Source organism: Stegostoma tigrinum, chromosome 17 (genome assembly GCF_030684315.1).
Source record: "Stegostoma tigrinum isolate sSteTig4 chromosome 17, sSteTig4.hap1, whole genome shotgun sequence".
NCBI classification, from domain to species: Eukaryota; Metazoa; Chordata; class Chondrichthyes; order Orectolobiformes; family Stegostomatidae; genus Stegostoma; species Stegostoma tigrinum.
In genome coordinates this window covers 13,398,510-13,421,120 of record NC_081370.1, presented here as the reverse complement: position 1 = coordinate 13,421,120, position 22,611 = coordinate 13,398,510, and the positions used below count along the sequence as shown (strand labels likewise).

The following is a 22,611-nucleotide window of genomic DNA, read 5'->3' as shown; positions in this document are numbered from 1 at the left end:
ATGTTTCTACAAGATCTCCCCTCATTCTTCTGAATTCCAATTAGTATAATCCCAGCCTACTCAGTCTGTCCTCATAATCCAACCCTCTCAACTCTGGAATCAACCGAGTGAATCTCCTCTGCACCCCCTCCAGTGCTAGTATATCACTTCTCAAGTAAGGAGACCAAAACTGCACAGAATACTCTAGGTGTGGCCTCACCAGGACTCTATACAGCTGCAGCATAGCCTCCCTGTTTTCAAAATCAAACCCTCTAGCAATGACAGACAAAATTCCATTTGCCTTTTTAATTACGCTCTGCACCAGCAATCCCGCCTTCAGCGATTCATGCACGAGGACACCCAAGCCGCTCTACACAGCAGCGTGCTGCAATTTTTTACCATTTAAAACATAGTCCATTTTGATGTTATTCCTACAAAAATGGATGACCTCACACTTATCAACATTGTACTCCATCTGCCAGACATTTGCCCACTCACGTAGACTTTCTATATCCCTCTGCAGGCTTTCAGTGTCTTCTGCACACTTTGCTCTACCACTCAGCTTAGTGTCATCTGCAAATTTTGACACACAACACTTAGTCCCCAACTCCAAACAGCACAGCACAGGAACAGGCCCTTCAGCCTACTAAGCCTGCACCTATTCCTAATCCTTATTTAAACCCATTGCTTATTGCTCATGTGCAGTTTCTATCCCTCTGTTCACCTCCTGCTCATGCGTCTATCAAGATACACCTTAGACATAGCTAATGTGCCTGCTTCCACCTCCTCCACTGGCAGTGCATTTCCAGGCACACACCACCCTCTGGGTGAAAGATTTTCCCCATGCTTCTCCCTTAAACATTTTCCCTCTCACCTTGAACTTATGCCCTCTTGTAGGTTACATTTCCAACCTGGGAAAAAGCCTCTTATTATCCACCCTAACTGTGCCTCTTATAATTTTGCAATCTTGCATAAGGTCACCCCTCAACCTCTATCTTCCCAGTGAAAGCAATCCAAGTTTATCCAACCTCTCCTCATGACTATAACCCTCCAGTCCAAGCTACATCCTAGTAAATCTTGTCTGCACCCTCTCCAAAGCATCCACGTCCTTCTGGTCGTTTGCGTGCTATATTCCAAATCTGGCCGAAGTAAAGTTTTATACAGCTCTAACAAAACTTGCCAACTTTTACATTTGATGCCCCACCTGATGAAGTCTAGCATGCTGTATGCCTTCTTGATCATTTTATCCACCTTTGCTGCCACTTTCAGGGATCTGTGGAGATGTACACCCAGGCTCCTCTGTATGTCAATGTTCCTAAGGGTTCCGCCATTTATTGTATAATTCAAACCTGAATTTGATCTTCCAAAATGCATTACCTCACATTTGTCCAGATTAAACTCCATCTACCATTTCTCTGCCCAAATCTGCAATCTATCTATATCTCACTGTATCCTTTGGCATTCTTCTTCATTATCTGCAACTCTGCTAATTTTGGGGTCATCCATAATCATACTAATCACATCACCTAAATTTTCCTCCAAATGATTTATATATATTACAAACAGCAAAGGTACCAGCACAGAACCCTGAGGAACACCACTAGTTACTGATCTCCTTTCCAAAAAACACCATTCCACAGCCACTCTCTGACTTCTGTGACTAAGCCAGTTTTATATCTATCTAGCTAGCACACCCCGGGTTCCCTGAGACTCTGCCTTTTGTACCAACCTTATCAAATGCCTTACTAAAGTCCACATAGACACTATCCACTGCCCTTTCCTCATTAATCATTCCTGTCACCTCCTCAAAAAACTCAAATTGGTGAGTCATGGCCTTCCCCAAATAAATTCATGCTGCCTCTTGCTAACAAGTCCATTCACTTCCAAAAGTCAATAAATCTTGTCTCTCTAGTATCATCTCCAACTGCTTCCCCACCACAGGCATCATGCTCACCAGTCCTTAATTACCTGGATAATTTCTATTTCCCTACTTAATCAAAGGAATAACATTGACCATTCTCCAGTCTTTTGGAACCTCTGCTGAGATGAAAGAGGATGCAAAACTATCTCTTCGGGCCTCAGGTATTTGCTCCCTTGCCTTCCACAGTATCCTGGGTTAGATCCATCTGGCCCTAGGGGCTTATCGACCTTGATGTAATTCAAGACACCCAACACTTCTGCCTTTGTTATGTTGACCTGCCTGAGAGCATTCGCACACATTTTCCTAACCTTAACGTCCCTCATGTCCCTCTCTTTGGTGAATACCAATGTGAAGTGCTCATTAAAGATCTCACCCATTTCCTCTGTCTCCACACGTAACTTCCCTTCTTTATGTTTGAGAGGGCCTACTCTTTTCCCAGCTACCCTCTTGCTCCTAATATATGTATAAAATGCCTTGGGATTCTCCTTAACCCTAAGATATTTCATAGCCCCTTTTAGTCCTCATAACTCCCCATTCAAGCCCCTTACTACTTTCCCTATGTTCTTCAAAGGCTTTTTCTGTTTTTAGTTACCTAGATCTTAGGTGTGTTTCCTTCTTTTTAATTAAGCTGATAATTTCCCGTGTCGTCTGAGGTTCCTGAACCCTGCCATACTTGTCCCTAACCAGCAATGCAACTACCCCACTTCTTTTGCTTCCTCCTCTCTTTCATCTAATATTTCGATATGCCGGGACATTAAACTGCCAATCCTGTCCCTCTTTCAACCATGTTTCTGTGATAGCAAAACTTCATAGTTGTGGCATCCATCGGTCTTGAGAGACCATGCATCTGCACCTGGAGAGTTTTGATTTAGCTGCTGATGATAGCGCAGCATCTGTTGAGGCTGTACAGGCCCACATGGGAGTGACAGTCTCGGTTGCAGCGACTGCATTTGAAGACACTCTCCTCCAGTGCTGCCGTGTTGCTGTCTTTCCGTCAAGCGCACTTTTCCTCAGCGGCAAGCCTCAGTTTTTCCTCTCCCCTCTGCAAAGTTCCCATCTCCAGCATGAGCGATTGTTTGCCACATCCTCCTATCTCTCGACGTCCAGGTCCATTGACTACACGTCCCTTTTGCAGACGTCTTTGAAACGAAAATGAGGTCGTCCACGTGCTCTCTTGCTAATGGCCAATTCCCCGTACAGCACAGCTTTTGGGATCCTCCTGCCTGACGTATGATGTACGTGACCCAACCAATGGACGCCGTGTGGTTGGGGTAGGGTGAAGAGGCTGGGTACCTGGACACGGGTGAGGACTTTGGTGTTGGTGACTTGGTCGGTCCACTTGATGTCCAGAATGCATCTCAGGCTGCAAAGGTGGAAAGTGTTGAGACGCCGCTCTTGTCTGGAGTACAGGCTCCAGGTCTCGCTGCAGTAAAGCAGTGTGCTGAGGACGCACACCCTTAGACTGCAATCTTGGTGTTCGTAGTCAGCTTTTTGTTCTCCCAGACTCTCTTGGTCAGCCTGGTGAATGTGGAGGCTGCTCGTCCTATCCGCCTGTTGATCTCGGAGCCAAGGAAGAGGCTGTCTGTGATGATGGAGCTGAGGTATGTGAATTTGTGGACTACCTCCAGCTCGTAGTTGTTGATGATGATGACAGGGGGTGCTCAACGCCTTGACCCAGCACGTTGGCCTTCTTCAGGCTAATGGTCAGGCTGAATTCCTGGCAGGGTCTTGAGAGGTTGTCCATAAGGCGCTGCAGTTGCTCTTCAGAATGTGCTGCCAATGCTGTGTCATCTGCAAACAACATGTCTCTAATGAGTACTTCATGAACCTTGGATTTTGCCTTCAGCCAGGACAGACTAAATAGCCTTCCGTCCGATCTGGTGTGGAAGTAGACACCATCAGTTGATGTTCCAAACACGTGTTTCAACGTGACTGCGAAGAAGGTGCCGAACAGGATGGGGGCAAGCACACAGCCCTGCTTCACACCACTGCGGATGTTGAAAGCCTCCGAAGAAGAGCCGCCAAATTGAACGATTGCCCTATGCATTGTTTCTTGCTGTCTGCTTGAAACGATTGAGCTATTCTGAGGAGTCTTGGAGGACAACCAATCCTGGCGAGGATTTTGAACAGGCTGTCTCTGCTCACAAGGTCGAATGTCTTCGTGAGATCAATTAAAGCGACGCAGAGTTGTTGTCTTTGTTCTCGGCATTTCTCTTGTAGCTGTCGGAGGGAGAAGATAATGTCGATTGTGCATTGTTCTGACCTGAAACTGCACTGGGATTCGGGGTATACCCTTTCGGTGATTTTCTGTAGTCTATTCAGGACCACTCGGGTGAAGACCTTGCCAACAATGCTCAGCAGCGAGATTCCTCTGTAGTTGTTACAGTCACTTCTGTCCCCTTTGTTCTTATAGAGGGCGACAGTGTTGCAGTCTCTCATGTCTTACGGCACCGTTTCCTCCTCCCAGCACTGGCACAGTAGTTCCAGCAGGTGGCTAAGCAGAACTCCCTTTCCACACTTGATGGCCTCTGGTGGGATGCCATCCAACCCTGGTGCCTTCCCAGTGGGTAACCTGTCGATTGCTGTGCTCAGCTTGTCAGCAGTCGGCAATGCGTCCAGCTCCTCAATGACCGGTAGGCATTCCACAGTGTCTAATGCATTGTCTGAGATGCTGTTTTCCCTGGAGTAGAGTTCGGAGTAATGCTCCACCCATTTCTCCATCTGCTTGCCTTTGTCTTTAATGATCTCACCTGTCCTGGATTGCTGTGGGCTGGACCAATGGCTTTCTTGATCTCCTCATACATTCCATATATGTTGCCTGTGTCAAATGATAACTGGATGTTTTCGCATAGTTGTGACCAGTAGTCATTTGCACAGCATCTGGCTGTCTTCTGTGCATTGTTTCTTGCTGTCCTCAACACTTTCAGTGTTACCTGGGTAGGTTAGTGTTTGTGTTTCAACAATGCAGCATGCATTGCCTAAATGGTCGCGTTGAGCTCATTCGCGTTTGCGTCCAACCAGTCCTGCATCTTGCTCCGCTTCTTCCTGAACGTCTTCAATGCAGTGTTGTGGATACGCCCCTTACAGAGTCCCATCTCTGCTGAGCAGCTCCTTCTGGTGGGTCTGCAAGGAGGGTGCCCTCCAGTGACTTGATGAATACTGCCGCTTGGTCTGAATGTTGGGTCGTAGCAGCATTGATACACTGCTTGCCTGCAGGCTTGGCATAGTGCATCTTCTTTGGTTGGAGTCTGAGTTTGCAGCAAACCAGGGAATGATCCGTGTCGCAGTCAGCACTCTGAAAGGGCCAAGTCATGAGCATGTTTTTCAGGTGGTTGCGTCATGTGAGGATCAGGTCTTGCTGGTGCCAGTGTTTGGAGCAGAGATGTCACCATGAAACTTTGTGCTCAGCTTTGGCCTGGAAGTAGGTGTTGGTGACACATAGCTCGTGAAGCATGCAAAGCTCGAGCAGTCGTTGTCCATTGTCATTCATGTTGCCAATTCCATACCGTCCTAGACAGCCTGGCCAGGAGTTGTGGTCGGCACCCACTCTGGCATTGAAGTCGCCAAGTAGCAGCAACAGTTCTTGATTGGGGATCACCTGTATCTTCCTTGAAAGCTGGTTGTAAAACTCCCCCTTTACATCTTGTGTGGAATAGAAAGTTGGGGCATAAGCGCTGACAAAGTTGACAGGCCCATCAAAGGTGTGCAGTTGAAGTGAGAGGATCTGCTCCGACCCATCCTTGCTGTGTTCCACTATCTTCAACAGCGAGTTCTTCGCGGCAAAGCCAACGACATGCTCTCTGGTCTTGTCTACGCCTTTCCCCTGACAGAAGAAGGTATAGTCTCTCTCACGTAAGGTCTCCGATTCTGGGAGCCTTGCTTCTTGAAGCCCTGCAATGTCCACTTGGAGTCATAACAGTTCGTTGTTAATCACTGCTGTCTTGCGTGTGTCACTGACCTCTCCAAGGTCGCCTGATAGACCAGTTGTCATGGTCCGTACATTCCAGCATCCAAGTCTGAATGCTGCGCTTCTTTCCTTGTTTCCTTTTTGTTTTGCTTGGTGCAGTGTTTACAGTCCGCGATTCAGGATACTTGTATCCCTAAGCCCCTCACACCCAGTGGAGCAGGCGGACTGTGGCGGAGCAACATCTAATTGGCTGGGGGCTGCCCAGCTTGAGGTGGGTGGTAGCTGTCCAGTGAGGTATGATGGCCTCTCTCTCCGTTGAAAGCAACCCCTGGCACCTTGCTCTACGCCAGTCGAGCATGGCATATAACTGGTAGACTGCTGCTTTCTGGGTTTAGCCACCGCAATGAGGCAACGCTGGAGTGTCCTCTCCAGGGCGCAGGCCTGGGCAGGGTTTTATGAGATTGGCAGTTGCCCATGCAGTCTGTCTCCCCTCTTCACGCCACCGATGTTGTCCAAGGAAAGGGCAGGAGCTGATACAACTTGGCACCAGTGTCATCTCAGGAGTTGCCAGAGCGAGGTTGGGTATAACATCGGACTGCCTTAGGGACTCCAGCTCCGGATTTATCCTCAGGATTTACTCCCAAAGCCTTTCCCATGATTGGGTATGGCTGCAAGGCAGTGTCGGTTTAAAATCAGAGTTTTCCTTTTCTTAAGTCCTGTTCTGTGTCCCTCTAAAGCCTTATACCGCACAATCATCAACCTTCCAAAAGCCGAAGAGGGCCTCAGCCGCCATTTGTGGCAGAGACACCCGGGGAACCGGCTCAGTCTCTCCGGCTCGCGTTTTGCATTTCTTCTGCATATAAACCAACATTTTCCTAGCTGCCATTAGTTCTGAGGAAGGGTGACCAGACTTGAAATGTTAACTGATCTCCCCCTACCTCAACCACAGATGCTGCCAAACCTGCTGTGCTTTTCTAGCAATTTTTATTTTTGTTCCTATTTTATTGAATTTATTACATTTGTGTTTATAGCAAGTTACTATTTTGGAACAGTTAATTAGTAATAGTTTATGTATATTATTCTGTTAAGCATTTCAATAGAGTTACAGTTAAGCCAATTCTTTTGTCTACATTTTAACTAGTATACAAATAAGAGAGTGCTTTCTTAAAGTTGAGTAGTTTGACCAATTGAATTGCATCTGGACACCTTATACTTACTTATGAAGGAGTTAGCCTAGACCCTATCTTAATATATTCTGAAGGAATCTGTATCAATCTTTAACAGTACCAAAAGCATATTATTCCAATTCTAAATAAATACATTTTCCAAATATGATAAAAATATTTTTAAAATTTAAAAAAAATGCATTAATCAAAGATCTATGGTTCATCCATCTTACTCTTCTTGCATTGAAGCAAATACAGTCCCAGCCTCCAGCTCCAGTGAACTCAGCAACCTTTCCCTGACTGCATTTCCACTTCGTTATACTTGCCCTAGTCTCAAAATCTTCCCCAGTCTGCATACTTACTGACCTGCTGCAACTTGCCTCCTAGAATAATGGTGCGCCTTCAGTTTAGATGCAACCTGTCCTTCTAGTACAGGTCCCACTTGGGAAGCATCCCAATGATTCACGCATCTGAAGCCCTCACCCTCTACGCCAGCTCTTTTAGCTATGTGTTCAATTGTATACTGTCTCTGTTCCTAACTCCAATAGCACGGGAGCTAATCCTGAAATTATTACCGTAGAGGCCCTGCTTTTCAGAAAACTACCTGACTCACTGAATTGTCATTGCAGGACCTTGGCATTTTTCCTATATATGTCATTTGTGTCAATGTGTACAATAACTTCTGTCTTGTTTATCCTCCCACTTCATGGGCCCTGTACCTGCTCAGAGATATTCATGACCTTGGCACTGAGAAAGTAATATATCATCATGGAGTCTCTCTTGCTGCTAAAGAAGTGCCTAACTGTGCCCCTGATTGTCAAATCTTCAATTACTATTGTTCTATTAAGATTTATCTCTCCTGTGTGTAGGTCAGGCCCAGCTGTGATGCCACTTCTATGGCTGCTGCTGCTATTGTCATTTGATGGATCGTCCCACTCCTCAGTGTCAGCATAGATTTAGATTCAGATTTGGTGAGTCTATCTACAACAACTGCATTGCAGTGGTTAAAGAAGGCAGCTTGCCGCCAACTTTAGAGACGGACAATAAATGCATGACTTGGCAATGAAGCTCACATCCCCTGACTGAGTGATGAAACAGTAACTAGTTATTGAGTTTCAGCACGTAAATGTGAAGTAGTACAGTTGGGTAGGAAGAAAGTCATTTAACACTTGCAAGATGCAGCTCTAGATGAGGGGAAACGAACAAAGTGATCTTGGAGTAAAAATCCTTTTAATCTAAAGTTTGCATCGTAGCATAGCAAGGCTTTAAGAAAAGAGTATGCTTTGTTTCAAGAAGATAGAATGGAAAAGTAGGGAATTTGTACAAAATCTGCGGCAAAGTTTGGCCAGATGCACTTAGAGTACTGTGCACAATCCTCGTCTCTATATTTAAACTGGGCATCGAGGAACTGAAACAAAGTAGCTGGAATAGCTCAGCAAGTCTGGCAGCATCTGTGGAGAAAAAGGCAGAGTTAACATTTGGGGTCTGGTGACCCTTCTTCAGACTGATAGAGGAGCTGATGATTTACAATCTTGATATCTGAATTATCCCCTCATACAATCATCTGGAATGGATTGAGGGGCTGGGCCTCATTTCTCATGGAAAAAGAACATTGAGGCATGATTTATTTGAAAAATTTGATTTCACTGACATCTCCCTTCTGTGGTTTCTGCTCATCTAAGGGTTTGTACGTTTTGTTGTGATCAGTCTCTGTTTTGTTACTTAGAAATCTTGTTTATCTCCATCTAAATCTGTGTTCTTCATAGGTGTTTAACGCTTTCCTTTCAAAAATAACCTTGAATCTATTATGATATTACTTGAAGAAGGATGTACTGACACTGGAGGGGGTGCAGAGGAGGTTCACTAGGTTGATTCTGGAATTGAGGCGGTTGGTTTATGATGAGAGACTGAGTAGATTGGGATTATATTCATTGGGATTCAGAAGATTGAAGGGGCATCTTATAGAAACATATAAAATTATGAAGGGAATAGGTAAGATAGAAATACAAAAGATGTTCCCACTAGCAGGACAAGAGGGCGTAGCCTCAAGATTAAAGGGAGCAGATTTAAGACTGAAGTGAGAAGGAACTTCTTCACTCAGAGGTTTGTTAATCTATGGAATTCCTTGCCCAGTGAAGTACTTGATGCTACATCAGCAAATGTTTTTAAAGCTAGGGTAGATTTTTTTTGAACAATAAAGGAATTAAGGGATATGGTGAGAAGGGGGTAAGTGGATCTGAGTCCACGAAAAGATCAGCCATGATCTTATTGAATGGCAGAGCAGGCTCGAAAGGCCGAATGGCCTATTCCTGCTCCTAGTTCTTCTGTTCTTATGTTCTATTCAGGCACTATTGGCCTCTCAACAAAATCTTCCTCATTGATCATTCCTAAATTTATTACTGCCTCATCCCACGTTGCTTTTAAGATGTTATAGAGTCACCTACCTAATTGCGTCCATTACCCAGCAATTAGCCTGTAACCTTACCTGTTATCGTGTTTTGTAAAACTTTCCTGAAGATAGTGAAGAAGTGTAATACCTTCATGACATGGTCTGTTTATCCCAGTCATGATGAATTAAATTCTGTCATTACTCCACACTGCTTTTGGTGCAACCTTGTCTCATCTCTACATTCATGCAGACTAGCATTTCACAGCTGTTGTCAAGGGACAATACACACCTCACTTTACAGTCTTAAATCCTTTGATTATTTAATTTCACATGATAAAGCTGCTACTACCCACTTAGCTTTTGTTATATCCTTTTTACCACTGATGAGATTTTCCCTTTTTATCACTGAGGTTACTGTTCCGTTCTCTCTCTTTCCTGTAAATAAGAACCAGACTGGACCAGTACTTTATGTTAGAAATTAACCTAACTGATTAAAAACACAAGGCTCTTTCCAGGCATTAATCGGTGTACAGTCTGCACATCGACTTTCAGATCGCTGCACAGTGTAGAATCTGCAGAACCCACAGGGAACTTTGATTTTGGTCTCTTGTACTGGAGTGTTCCATTAAAAAATTAGTTTCTCTTGATCTGAAAGGGATTAGTTTCATTTGGCATCATGTTTGGCTCAACATTGTGGGCCAAAGAGCCCATTCCTGTGCTGCACTGTTCTATGTTCTGAGCAATTCAGCTCCTTGAACCTGTTCTGTCATGCAACAAGATCCTGGCTGATCTTTGTCTCACTTTTACTTACAAATGCACGTTGCACCTGATATTCCCACCAAACGAAAAATCTTAACAATCACAGTTTTGACATTTTGAATTGACCCACAGCCTCCAGTGATTTCCCTGTTCTTTGTGTAAAGAAGCTAAGCTGTCATTTTAAGGTTTCAGCCCACATGAAAAGGTATTGGTAATTTCTTCAAGTGCCTGGTCTCTCTGAATATTTTCACAAGAAAATCACAAGGCTCTTTACAGGCAGTAACATGTGTATGGTCTGCACACAGACTTTCAGATCGCTGCACATGTGTATTGGTAATTTCTTCAAGTGCCTGGTCTCTCTGAATATTTTCACAAGAAAATCACAAGGCTCTTTACAGGCAGTAACATGTGTATGGTCTGCACACAGACTTTCAGATCGCTGCACAATGTAGTATCTGCGGAACCTACAGGGAACGTTGATTTTGGTCTCTTGTAGCGGAGTGTTCTATCAAACAAATTAGTTTCTCTCGATCTACCCTGTCAAATCTTTTAATTATCTCAATGACCTGAATTAGATCATCCCTTAATCTTCTATTCTTGTTAATACATCTCATACCAGCAAATTATAGTTTTAACAATCTCATGTTGACATTACTAATAGGCTACTTGTTATTTTTAGCTTAAACAATCAGGTCACAAATCAATGAGTTTGTGTGCTTGTCTTTTGGAATTCCTATCCTATTTTCTATCAATATTTTTCATGGTTGTGGGGGAGATGATCGGGATGAATGAATGGTGCCTTCACTTTCATTAATCTCCAGGATATTTTGTCTGATTTTCCAACAAAGTAGAGCCCAGATCGGAATTGTAGCTGTGCAGGCTCTCGGATTTGGGACATAGTGTGTTTTCAAAGGACAGCGTAAAACAGTTCACTTTGGAGCTGCAGTTATCAGCTGAAAATGTGGAAATTCCATGTGTAAAAGGTATTCCTACCTATAGCCTCAGTCAACGTGTTCACAGCTGAAATCTACCTCTTCAGTTTCCTCACTTAATGAATAGAAGAGCTTAGTTACAGTCATTATCTGATACGCATAAAAGAGAATTCCCTTCACCATTTCATAGAACCATGTTAGCTTTGACCCATCGTGCCCGGAGCAAAACGTATGCACTATCAAAGCCAAGTTTATAGGCATCTGCCAACTGTTATAGTGGTCAAAGTCACCATGGGAAACATGAACTATATGATGAAATAAACCACAAACATACCTTCCCCCCCACACCCAAATAAAAGCAAAATATATTGGAGACCAGAAATCTGAAATTCTGAAATGACACTTCAGAATGGAAGAAGAGATATACCAGACAGGGTGGTTAACAAGATGTTTAGCTTGCTTGCCTTCATTGCTCAGACTTTTGATTACAGAAGTTGGGACATTATATTGAGATTGTGCAAGATGCTGATGAGATCTATTCGGGAGTGCTCTGTTGAGTTCTACCCACCCTGTTATAGGGAGAATATTATTAAGTTGGAGAGAGCTAACAAGAGCTATATCAGGATGTTGTTGGGACTGGAGGGTTTGCGTTATAAACAGAGGTTGTGTAGGCCGGGGATTTTTGAGCTGGAGCATTGGTAGTCGAGGGGTGACCTTACAGATGTTTATAAAATCATGTGGAGTATAGATAAGGTGTATGGCAGATGTCCTTTGCCTCAGGTCAGGTATTTCAAGACAAGGGGACATATTTTTAAGGTGAAAGGAGAAAGATTTAAAGAACTCATGAGGGGCAATTTTTTTTGCACAGACACTGATTTGTGTGTGGTATGAATTTCCAGAGGAAGTGGTAGATGTGGGTACAGGTACAATGTTTAAAAGAAATTTGTTTAAGTACATGAATAGGAAATGTTTCAAGGGGAATGAGCCAAGCACAGGCAGGTGGAACGAGTTTAGTTTGGGATTATGGTCGGACTGAAAAGCCTGTCTCCGTGCTATATGACTCTATGACTATGACACTGTAAGACTCTATATCTTGTTCTGTTTTTCTCTCTCTACCGATGCTGCCAAACATACTGAGTTTCTCAAGCACTTTCTGTTTTCATCACCTCCAACTCCCAATCATGGGTTTGTACATTTGTACGTGGCGATTTTATTCTGTTCTTGGTTACATTTTTAACAGCCTGGTTCCCTCTTGTTTGTTGAAACCTATTAAAATAAATGACCATGAGGGTGTAAGTCCAATTTTAAGAAGGATTTCAATTTGTACCAGACTGCAACTCTATATCCAGTGATTAATCCATTAAGACAACTGCACAATTGATATCAGAGATAATAAGAACTACAGATGCTGCAGTCAGAGATAACAAAATTATATCTGGAGCTGGAGGAACACAGCAGGAGCTGGAAAGTTGGGGGGGAAATTTGCTAAGGCTATTCGGGTGGGTTTAAACTAATTCAGCAGAGGGATGGGCACCAAAATTGTAGTTTGAGTACAGAAAAGGTTGAGAGGAGGGTGGTCCGAAATAAAGTTTCAGGGAAGCAAGATGGCACCGGCAAGCAAGAAGTTGGTTTGAAGTGTGTCTACTTCAATGCCAGGAGCGTCCGTAATAAGGTGGGTGAACTTGCAGCAAGGGTTAGTACCTGGACTTCGATGTTGTGGCCATTTCAGAGACATGGATAGAGCAGGGACAGGAATGGTTGTTGCAGGTTCCGGGATTTTGATGTTTCAGTAAGAACAGAGAAGATGGTAAAAGGGGCGGAGGTGTGGCATTGTTGGTCAAGGACAGTATTACAGTTGCAGAAAGAATGTTTCGGGACTCGTCAACTGAGGTAGTATGGGCTGAGGTTAGAAACAGGAAAGGAGAGGTCACCCTGTTGAGTTTTCTATAGGCCTCTGAATAGTTCCAGAGATGTAGAGGAAGGGATAGCAAAGATGATTCTCGACAGGAGTGAGAAAGACAGGGTAGTTGTCATGGGGAACTTCAACTTTCCAAATATTGACTGGGAACACTATAGTTTGAGTACTTTAGATGGGTCAGTTTTTGTCCAGTGTGTGCAGGAGGGCTTCCTGACACAGTATGTAGATAGGCCAACGAAGGGGCGAAGACGCATTAGATTTGGTACTGGGTAATGAGCCTGGCCAGGTGTTAGATTTGGAAGTAGGTGAGCACTTTGGTGATAGCGATCACAATTCTGTCATGTTTAATTTAGTGATGGAAAGTGATAGGTGTATACCACTGGGCAAGAGTTATAGCTGGGGGAAAGGCAATTACAATGAGATTAGGCAAGATTTAGGGAGCATAGGATGGGGAAGGAAACTGCAGGGGATGGGCACATTAGAAACGTGGAGCTTTTTCAAGGAAAAGCTCCTGTGTGTCCTAGATAAGTATGCACCTGTCAGGCAGGGAGGAAGCTGCAGAGCGCGGGAGCCGTGGTTTACGAAGGAGGTGGAATCTCTCTGGTCAAGAGGAAGAAGAAGTCTTATGTTAGGATGAGATGTGAAGGCTCAGTTAGGGCACTTGAGGGCTACGAGGTAGCCAGGAAAGACCTAAAGAGAGAGGTCAGAAGAGCCAGGAGGAGACATGAGAATTTGTTGGCGGATAGGATCAGGGTAAACCCTAAGACTTTCTATAGGTGTTTAAGGAATAAAAGAATGACGAAAATAAGATTAGGGCCAATCAAGGATAGTAGTAGGCAGTTGTGTGTGGAGTCAGATGAGATAGGGGAAGTTCTAAATGAATATTTATCAACAGTATTCACTCTAGAAAACGACAATGTTTTCGAGGAGAATACTGAGATACAGGCTACTAGACGAGGTGGGATTGAGGTTCACAAGGAAGAGGTATTAGAAATCCTACAGAGGGTGAAGATAGATAAGTCCCCTGGGCCAGATGGGATTTATCCTTGGATCCTCTGGGAAGCCAGGGAGGAGATTGCCGAGCCTTTGGCATTGATCTTTAACTTGTCATTGTCTACAGGAATGGTGCCAGATGACTGGAGGATAGCAAATGTGGTTCCCCTGTTCAAGAAGGGGAGTAGAGATAACCCTGGTAATTTAAGACCAGTGAGCCTTACCTCAGTTGTTGGTAAAGTGTTGGAAAAGGTTATTAGGCATAGGATTTATAATCATCTAGAAAAGAATAAATTGATTAGGGATAGTCAGCACGGTTTTGTGAAGTGAAGGTCATGCCTCACAAACCTTATTGAGTTCTTTGAGAAGGTGACCAAACAGGTAGATGAGAGTAAACTGGTTGATGTGGTGTATATGGATTTCAGCAAGGCGTTCGATAAGGTTCCCCACAAGAGGCTATTGTACAAAATGTGGAGGAATGGAATTGTGGGAGATATAGCAGTTTGGATCGGAAATTGGCTTGCTGAAAGAAGACAGAGGGTGGTAGTTGATGGGAAATGTTCATCCTGGAGACCAGTTACTAGTGGTGTGCCGCTAGTTGGGTCCACTGCTGTTTGTCATTTTTATCAATGACCTGGATGAGGGCAGGGAAGGATGAGTTAGTAAATTTGGAGATGACACTAAGGTTGGTGGAGTTGTGGATAGTGACAAAGGATGCTGTAGGTGGCAAAGAAACATAGATAAGCTACAGAGCTGGGCTGAGAGGTGGCAAATGGAGTTTAATGCAGACAGGTGTGAGGTGATGCACTTTGGTACGAGTAACCAGAAGGCAAAGTACAGGGCTAATGGTAAGATACTTAGCAGTGTAGATGAGCAGAGAGATCTCGGTGTCCATGTACACAGATCCTTGAAAGTTGCCACCCAGGTTGACAGGGCTGTTGGGAAGGCATACAGTGTTCTAGCTTTTATTAATAGAGGGATCAAGTTCCGGAACCAAGAGGTTATGGTGAAGCTGTACAAAACTCTGGCGCGGCCGCACTTGGAGCATTGCGCACAGTTCTGGTCACCGCATTATAAGAAGGATGTGGAAGCTTTGGAAAGGGTGCAGAGGAGATTTACTAGGATGTTGCCTGGTATGGAGGGAAGGTCTTACGAGGAAAGGCTGAGGGCCTTGAGGCTGTTTTCATTAGAGAGAAGAAGGTTGAGAGGTGACTTAATTGAAACATATCAAATAATCAGAGGGTTAGATAGGGTGGATAGGGAGAGCCTTTTTCCTGGGATGGTGACAGCGAGCACGAGGGGGCATAGCTTTAAGTGGAGGGGTGAAAGATATAGGACAGATGTCAGAGGTAGTTTCTTTACTCAGAGAGTAGTAAGGGAATGGAACGCTTTGCCTGCAACGGTAGTAGATTCGCCAACTTTAGGTACTTTTAAGTCGTCATTGGATAAGCATATGGACGTACATGGAATAGTGTAGGTTAGATGGGCTTGAGATCGGTATGACAGGTCGGCACAACATCGAGGGCCGAAGGGCCTGTACTGTGCTGTAATGTTCTATGTTCTATGACATTTCGGGTCAGGACCCTTCTTCAGCAATGCCCTAATTGATATGTTTTTTTTGTGCGGTACAGATATTATTACAAACAGGAAATTCTGGAGCGAGTAGATGATCGCAGGTTGGTCTATAAATTTGGGAAGAATGCTCATGGCTGGAAGCACTATGACCAATTATGAACCTTTGGAGATTTTTGACAATATGGATATCATGTCTTCAAAGAGATAGTAAAATGGTTACTTATGTGTATAGAAAATCACAGGCAAAAATGATCATGAACCCACTCCATCAGCTTCTACCCACCATGTTGCTGCTCAAAAATTTCCAAAAGCCTCAAAATCTCTGCTAAAAAGCAATGTTCTGAGACAATGCTGGCCATAAGTGTTTTTCGAACAGAGCAAGTGATTTCTAGCTGCGAGGGAAGATGAACCGGGGCGATTTATTTTCCCAAACAATTTCAGCAACAGTTTGAATGTCAGGCAAAAGAAAAGTCTTCTTGTTTTGTTTTCTCTGCTGTAACAGCTTGTAACAATAAGAATGTATTTATTTATACGCCACATTTAACATGGTAAAATACCTGAAGGTACTTGAAGGAATATACTCAAATAAACATGTGAAACCAAACATCCAAAAGGACATTTTAACCAATCAAAATCTTGGTTGAAGAAGCAGATTCCAAGGAGTATCTTAAAGAAAGATAAATAGATAAAGTGATGGAGAGGAAATTTCCGAGCTTAGGGCCAATCCAGCTGAAATTCAATGGTGGGGTAAAGGAAGTTACAATGCCAATGAGCTGAGAATTGGAGGAAGCTCTGAGCCTCCTCCTTTTGACCACATCGCATGACATAGAGTCAGGGTAACATCTCAAGCCAATAACAAAATTCAATTCCTACTCTTGGAGACTTTCCTACTTTTGGAGACTTTCCAACTCATGTGCCTGCAGTTACTGAATTCTAACCACTGTCATCAGTGCTACTTTCTTCACTTCTGTCTCTTATAGGTTACAAAACTGTGCATTGGGAACAGGGGATTCATCCTGGTACTTTTAAAATGAAAATCTAATGGTCACATTTTTCTGTAATGGGAATAACAACAATGGATAGTCATTATTGTGAAAGATTTTGATTCCTCGATATGATGACAAATGCAAATGTTTAATGCTGTTTTAACAATTAAGGTTCCTTATAAATTTATGAAATTACTGTAATGAAATTGATTTTAATATTATCTGTTGCATATTTGTAAAATCATTTAAATTGTATTGTATTCTACGTTGATTTAGACTCTGTTGAACTGTATGGAGAATAAGAATGACATTTTGAGGGTAAAGAACTTGTCAACATCCGGCTTAAGACCACCACTTAATGGGATGGGTTATGTGAACTATCTTCTATTTTCCAGCCTAACTTTTGTATATTTATATCTTTACATAATCTTCCAATATTCTAAATACCCCCTAATAACTTTCATTGCCTTTCCATGCTTACTTCTGTGTTTTATAAAAGAATTCCATAGTGCCAAACATATTCCTACTGTTATGAACAAATTCCCTCAAAATGTATTCAGAAGATAGTCTAGACCCTAACTTCCTCTTATTTTAAAAGTAAGAGGAAGTTGTTGAATTCCAGATGCAATTTGATTGATCAAATTACTCAATGTTAAGCAAAGCACACTTAATTTTTATACTACAGTTAAAATACTGACAAAATAAAAATATAAGAATTCACTTAACTGTATGCTTCTATCCAAATGCTTAAAAAAATGTTAACCACTGCTAATTAACTGTTGTAATATGTTAACATCTTACAAACACACCCTTGGCAAAGGCATATTTAGTAAAATAAATTGTCTCACATGCAATTCTAGCAGCAAGAGGACAACCCCAGCTTTTAGCTGTAACAGACAAAGGAAAAATAGCTTTGCCATCCAGCTTCAAGACCCCAACACCTGCTACTGAAAAATTAAAATCAAAAGTCCTGGTTCTGTGGTAGCTTGATCTCACCCATTCAAACTGCTTCTATTGTTCAAACAAAAAAACACAAAGCCCCACAAGCTGTTTATTGGATTCAGATAGATACGCCTGTGCCTCCCCCTTAAAACCTCGTTTCTAAAAAAAGGACAAAATGCCCCTCTTAAAGCCATAGATAACCAAGTGGATGAACACAGCAGGCTAAGCAGCATTTTAGGAGCAGGAAAGCTGATGTTTCAGGCCTAGACTCTTCATCAGAAAAGGGGGATGAAGAGCGGGTTCTGAAAGCAATAGGGAGGGGGAGGTGGATCGAAGATGGATGGGGAGAAGATAGGTGGAGAGAAGACAGACAAGTTAAAGGGGCAGGGATGGAGCTGTAGAGGTGAGTATAGGTGGGGAGGTAGGGAGGGAATAGGTCAGTCCGGGGAGGATGGACAGATCAAGGGGGCAGGATGAGGTTGATAGGTAGGAAATGGAGGTGCAGCTTGAGGTGGGAGGAGGTGATAGGTGAGAGGAAGAACAGGTTAGGGAGGCGGGCACAAGCTGAGTTGCTGTTCCTGTAACCTACGGGTGGCATCATTGTTGCACTGCAGGAGGCCCAGGATGGACATGTTGTCTAAGGAATGGGAGATGCAGTTGTTTATTGCGAAACAAGCGTAGGTGTTCTGCAAAGCGGCCCCCAAACCTCCGCTTGGTTTCCCCGGTGTAGCAGAGGCCACAACAGGTACAGCAGTGGCAGTATACTACATTGGCCGATGTGCAGGTGAACATCTGCTTGATGTGGAAAGTCTTCTTGGGGCCTGGGATGTGGGTGAGGGAGGAGGTGGGGGGGGCAAGTGTAGCACTTCCTGCGGTTGCAGGGGAAAGTGCCGGGTGTGGTCAGGTTGGAGGAGAGTGTGGAGTGGACAAGGCAATCCAGGAGAGAGTGATCTCTCCGGAAAGCAGACAAAGGTGGGGATGGAAAAATGTCTTTGGTGGTGGGGTCAAATTGTCGATGGCGGAAGTGTCAGAGGATGATGCGTTGGATCCGGACGTTGGTGGGGTGGTATGTGAAGACGAAGGGGATTCTCTTTTGGTGGTTATTGCGGGAACGGGGTGTGAGGGATGAGTTGCGGGAAATGCGGGAGACACGGTTGAGGGCGTTCTCAAACACTGCGGGGGGGAAATTGCAGTCCTTGAAGAACGAGGACATCTGAGATGTATGGGAGTGGAATGCCTCATCCTGGGGGTGGAGGTGAAGGAATTCTGAATAGGGGATGGAAATTTTGCAGGAAGGTGGGTGGGTGGAGATGTATACTAGGTAGCTGTGGGAGTCAGTGGGCTTGAAATGGATATTGGTTTTTAGGTGGTTGCTGGAGATGGAGACAGAAAAGTCCAGGAAGCTGAGGGATGTGTTGGAGATGGTCCAGGTGAACGTGAGGTTGGGGTGGAGGGTGTTGGTGAAGTGGATGAACTGTTTGAGCTCTTCTTGGGAGCACGAGGAGGCGCGGATACAATCATCAATGTAATGGAGGAAGAGGTGGGGTTTATGGCCACTGTAGGTACAGAAGAGGGATTCTTCCACATAACCTACAAAGAGGCAGGCATAGATTGGGACCATGCGGGTACCTATGGCCATCCCCTTTGTCTGTAGGAAGTGGGAGGAATCAAAAGAGAAGTTGTTGAGGGTGAGGACGAGTTTGGCTAGGCGGATGAGGGTGTCACTGGAGGGGAACTGATTGGGCCTGCAGGACAGGAAGAAGTGGAGGGTCTTTAGGCCACCTGCATGGGGAATGCGGGTGTATAGGGACTGGATGTCCATGATGAAGATGAGGTGTTGGGGACCAGGGAATTAAAAGTTCTGGAGGACGTGGAGGGCGTGGGTGGTGTCACAGAATTAGGTAGGGAGTTCCTGGACCAAGGGGGAGAAAATGGAGACCAGATAGGTGGAGATGAGTTCGGTGGGGCAGGAGCAGGCGGAGACAATGGATCGACCGGGGCAGGCGGGTTTGTGGATTTTGGGAAGAAGATAGAAGGAACAGCAATTCATATCCCACTGAGGAAACCTGCAGTCCAATGGTATCAATGTGGATTTCACAAGCTTCAAAATCTCCCCTCCCCGCCACTGCATCCAAAATCCAGCCCAGCTTGTACCCACCTCCCTAACCTGTTCTTCCTCTCACCTATCCACTCCTCCCACTTCAAGCCGCACTTCCATTTCCTACCTACTAACCTCATCCTGCCCCCTTGACCTGTCCGTTCTCCCCGGACTGACCTATCCCCTCCCTACCTCCCCACCTACGCTCACCTCTACAGGCTCCATCCCCGCCCCTTTAACTTATCTGTCTCCTCTCCACCTATCTTCTCATCTAGCCTTCTTCAATCCACCTCGCCCTCTCTCCCTATTTATTTCAGAACCCGCTCCCAACCCCCCTTTTCTGATGAAGGGTCTCGGCCCAAAATGTCAGCTATTGTGCTCCCAAAATGCTGCTTGGCCTGCTGTGTTCATCCAGCTCCACATCTTGTCATCTTGGATTCTCCAGCATCTGCAGTTCCCGTAGTATCATCATACTCCAAACAAGGGAGGAAAAGGGAGAGAGGAAAACTATAGACCTGTTAGCTTAAAGATCGTAAGAACTGCTGATGCAGGAGTCAGAGATAACACAGTAAAGAGCTAGAGGAACACAGCAGACCAGGCAGCATCAGAGGAGCAGGAAAGTTGGCGCTTTGGGAAGAAGGGTCCCGACTCAAGATTTTAGCTTTCCTGCTCCTCTGATGCTGCCTGGCCTCTGTGTTCCTCTAGCTCCATGCTGTGTTAGACCTGTTAGCTTGATGTTTACAGTAGAGAAAATATTAGACTCAATTATGAGCAATGTGACAACTGAACATTTAGAAAAGAATGACAAAATTGGGTGGAATCATCACACATTCATGAAAGTGTCATCAAGTTTTGACAAACTTGGAGTTTTAGGATGCTATTTGTAGCATTGAGTAAGAAGTGTCAGTGCATGGACGTGGTGAATTGAAGCCTTTTGAAACGGACCCACTTAAAGAGGCTTGTAAACAAAATGACAGCACATGAGATTGTCAACAGTACATGAATGTGAATTGAGTATTATATAACAGACAGAAATCAGTGAGTAGGAATAAATAAATCATTCGGCAATTACTAAACATGTATCACAAGGGCAGTTTCAGGTTCACCATCTACACAAATGATTTTCATGTGGGGGCCAAATGTAATATTTCTAAATTTGTTGATGACTCCAAAATGGATGGGACTGCAAGTTGTGAGGGAGCTGCAATGAGGATTCAAGAGAACTTGGACAGTTTATGTGAATGGGCAAGAACATGGCAGAACACATACAATAAGTTGTTCACTTTGAGAGGGAAAAAAAGCATACAAACTATTTCTTAAATGGTGTGAGGTTGTAAAGTGTGGGAGTCCAAAAGCATCTGGGTGCCCTTGCTCAGGAGTCATGGAAAGCCAACATGTTGGTGCAGCAAGCAATTAGGACAAACAGCATGTTGGCCTTCATTGCAAGAGGCTTTGCATTCAGAAGTAAAGATGTCCTGCTGCAGTTGTATAGATCATGTTGAGTATTGTGTACAGGTATTGGCCTCCTTGCCATAAGGGGTTACTACAGAGTTCCTCCATATTAATCACTGGCATTACAGAATTGTTTTACATTGCAGAGATTGTGAAAACTGGGTCTGTATTCCCTAAAGTCTTGAAGAAGGAGACGTGATTTTGCTGAAACTTGAATATTTCTTACATGTTGGAAATAGATAGAATGTTTTCTTTGGTGGATGACTGGAGAACTAGGGAGTTAATCTCAGTATAATGATCAGGTCATTTAAGAGTGATTGAGAAGGGTTCTTTTCACTCAGAATGTGGTGACTCTTTAGAATTCTGTACCTCAGAATCACAATAATTTGGCAGGTTCAAGACAAGTTGTTAGGTTTCAGTTCTTTGAGAAGGTGACCAAACAGAAGAGAATAAACCAGTTGATGTGGTGTATATGGATTTCAGCAAGGCGTTCGATAAGGTTACCCACAGTAGGCTATTGTACAAAATGCGGAGGAATGGGATTATGGGAGATATAGCAGTTTGGATCGGAAATTGGTTTGCTGAAAGAAGACAGAGGGTGGTAGTTGATGGGAAATGTTCATCCTGAAGACCAGTTACTAATGGTGTACCGCAAGGGTCAGTGTTGAGTCCACTGCTATTTGTCATTTTTATAAATGGGCGGCACGGTGGCTCAGTGGTTAGCACTGCAGCCTAACAGCACCAGGGACCCGGGTTCGATTCCAGCCTCGGGCGACTGTCTGTGTGGAGTTTGCACATTCTCCCCGTGTCTGCGTGGGTTTCCTCCGGGTGCTCCAGTTTCCTCCCACAGTCCAAAGATGTGCAGGCTAGGTAGATTGGCCATACTAAATAGCCCTAGTGTTCAGGGTATGTAGGTCATAGGGGGATGGGCCTGGGTGGGTTGCTTCAAGGGGCGGTGTGGACTTGTTGGGCCAAAGGGCCTGTTTCCACACTGTGGGGAATCTAATCTAAATGACCTGGATGAGGGCGTAGAAGAATGGGTTAGTAAATTTGCAGATGACACTAAGGTCGGTGGAGTTGTGGATAGTGACGAAGGATGCTGTATCTTGCAGAGAGACATAAATAAGCTGCAGAGCTGGGCTGAGAGGTGGCAAATGGAGTTTAATGCAGACAAGTGTGAGGTGATGCACTTTGGTAGGAGTAACCGGAAGGCAAAGTACTGGTCTAATGGTAAGATTCTTGGTAGTGTAGATGAGCAGAGAGATCTCGGTGTCCATGTACACAGATCCTTGAAAGTTGCCACCCAGGTTGACATGGTTGTTAAGAAGGCACACAGTGTTTTAGCTTTTATTAATAGGGAGATCGAGTTCTGGAACCATGAGGTTATGCTGCAACTGTACTAAACTCTGGTGCGGCCGCACTTGGAGTATTGCGTACAGTTCTGGTCGCCGCATTATAAGAAGGATGTGGAAGCTTTGGAAAGGGTGCAGAGGAGATTTACTAGGATGTTGCCTGGTATGGAGGGAAGGTCTTACGAGGAAAGGCTGAGGGACTTGAGGCTGTTTTCATTAGAGAGAAGAAGGTTGAGAGGTGA

General features: G+C 44.2%; 1 protein-coding gene across 5 annotated transcripts in view; it reads left to right on the top strand.

The window, feature by feature from the left end:
• Positions 1–22,611, top strand: part of LOC125459342 (ETS homologous factor-like) — a 101,664-nt gene that overhangs the window by 54,891 nt on the left and 24,162 nt on the right. For 2 of the 5 annotated variants that reach the window (XM_048545697.2, XM_048545700.2), the window contains one exon: positions 15,596–17,185. The exons of 2 other annotated variants lie outside the window; for them this stretch is intronic. In XM_048545697.2, the coding sequence (XP_048401654.1) occupies positions 15,596–15,698 (103 nt within the window). In that variant the 3' untranslated portion in view covers positions 15,699–17,185. Of the gene's footprint in view, positions 1–7,842; positions 7,945–15,595; positions 17,186–22,611 lie in introns of those variants that run through there. One more of the 5 variants, XM_048545698.2, reaches the window with a different exon arrangement.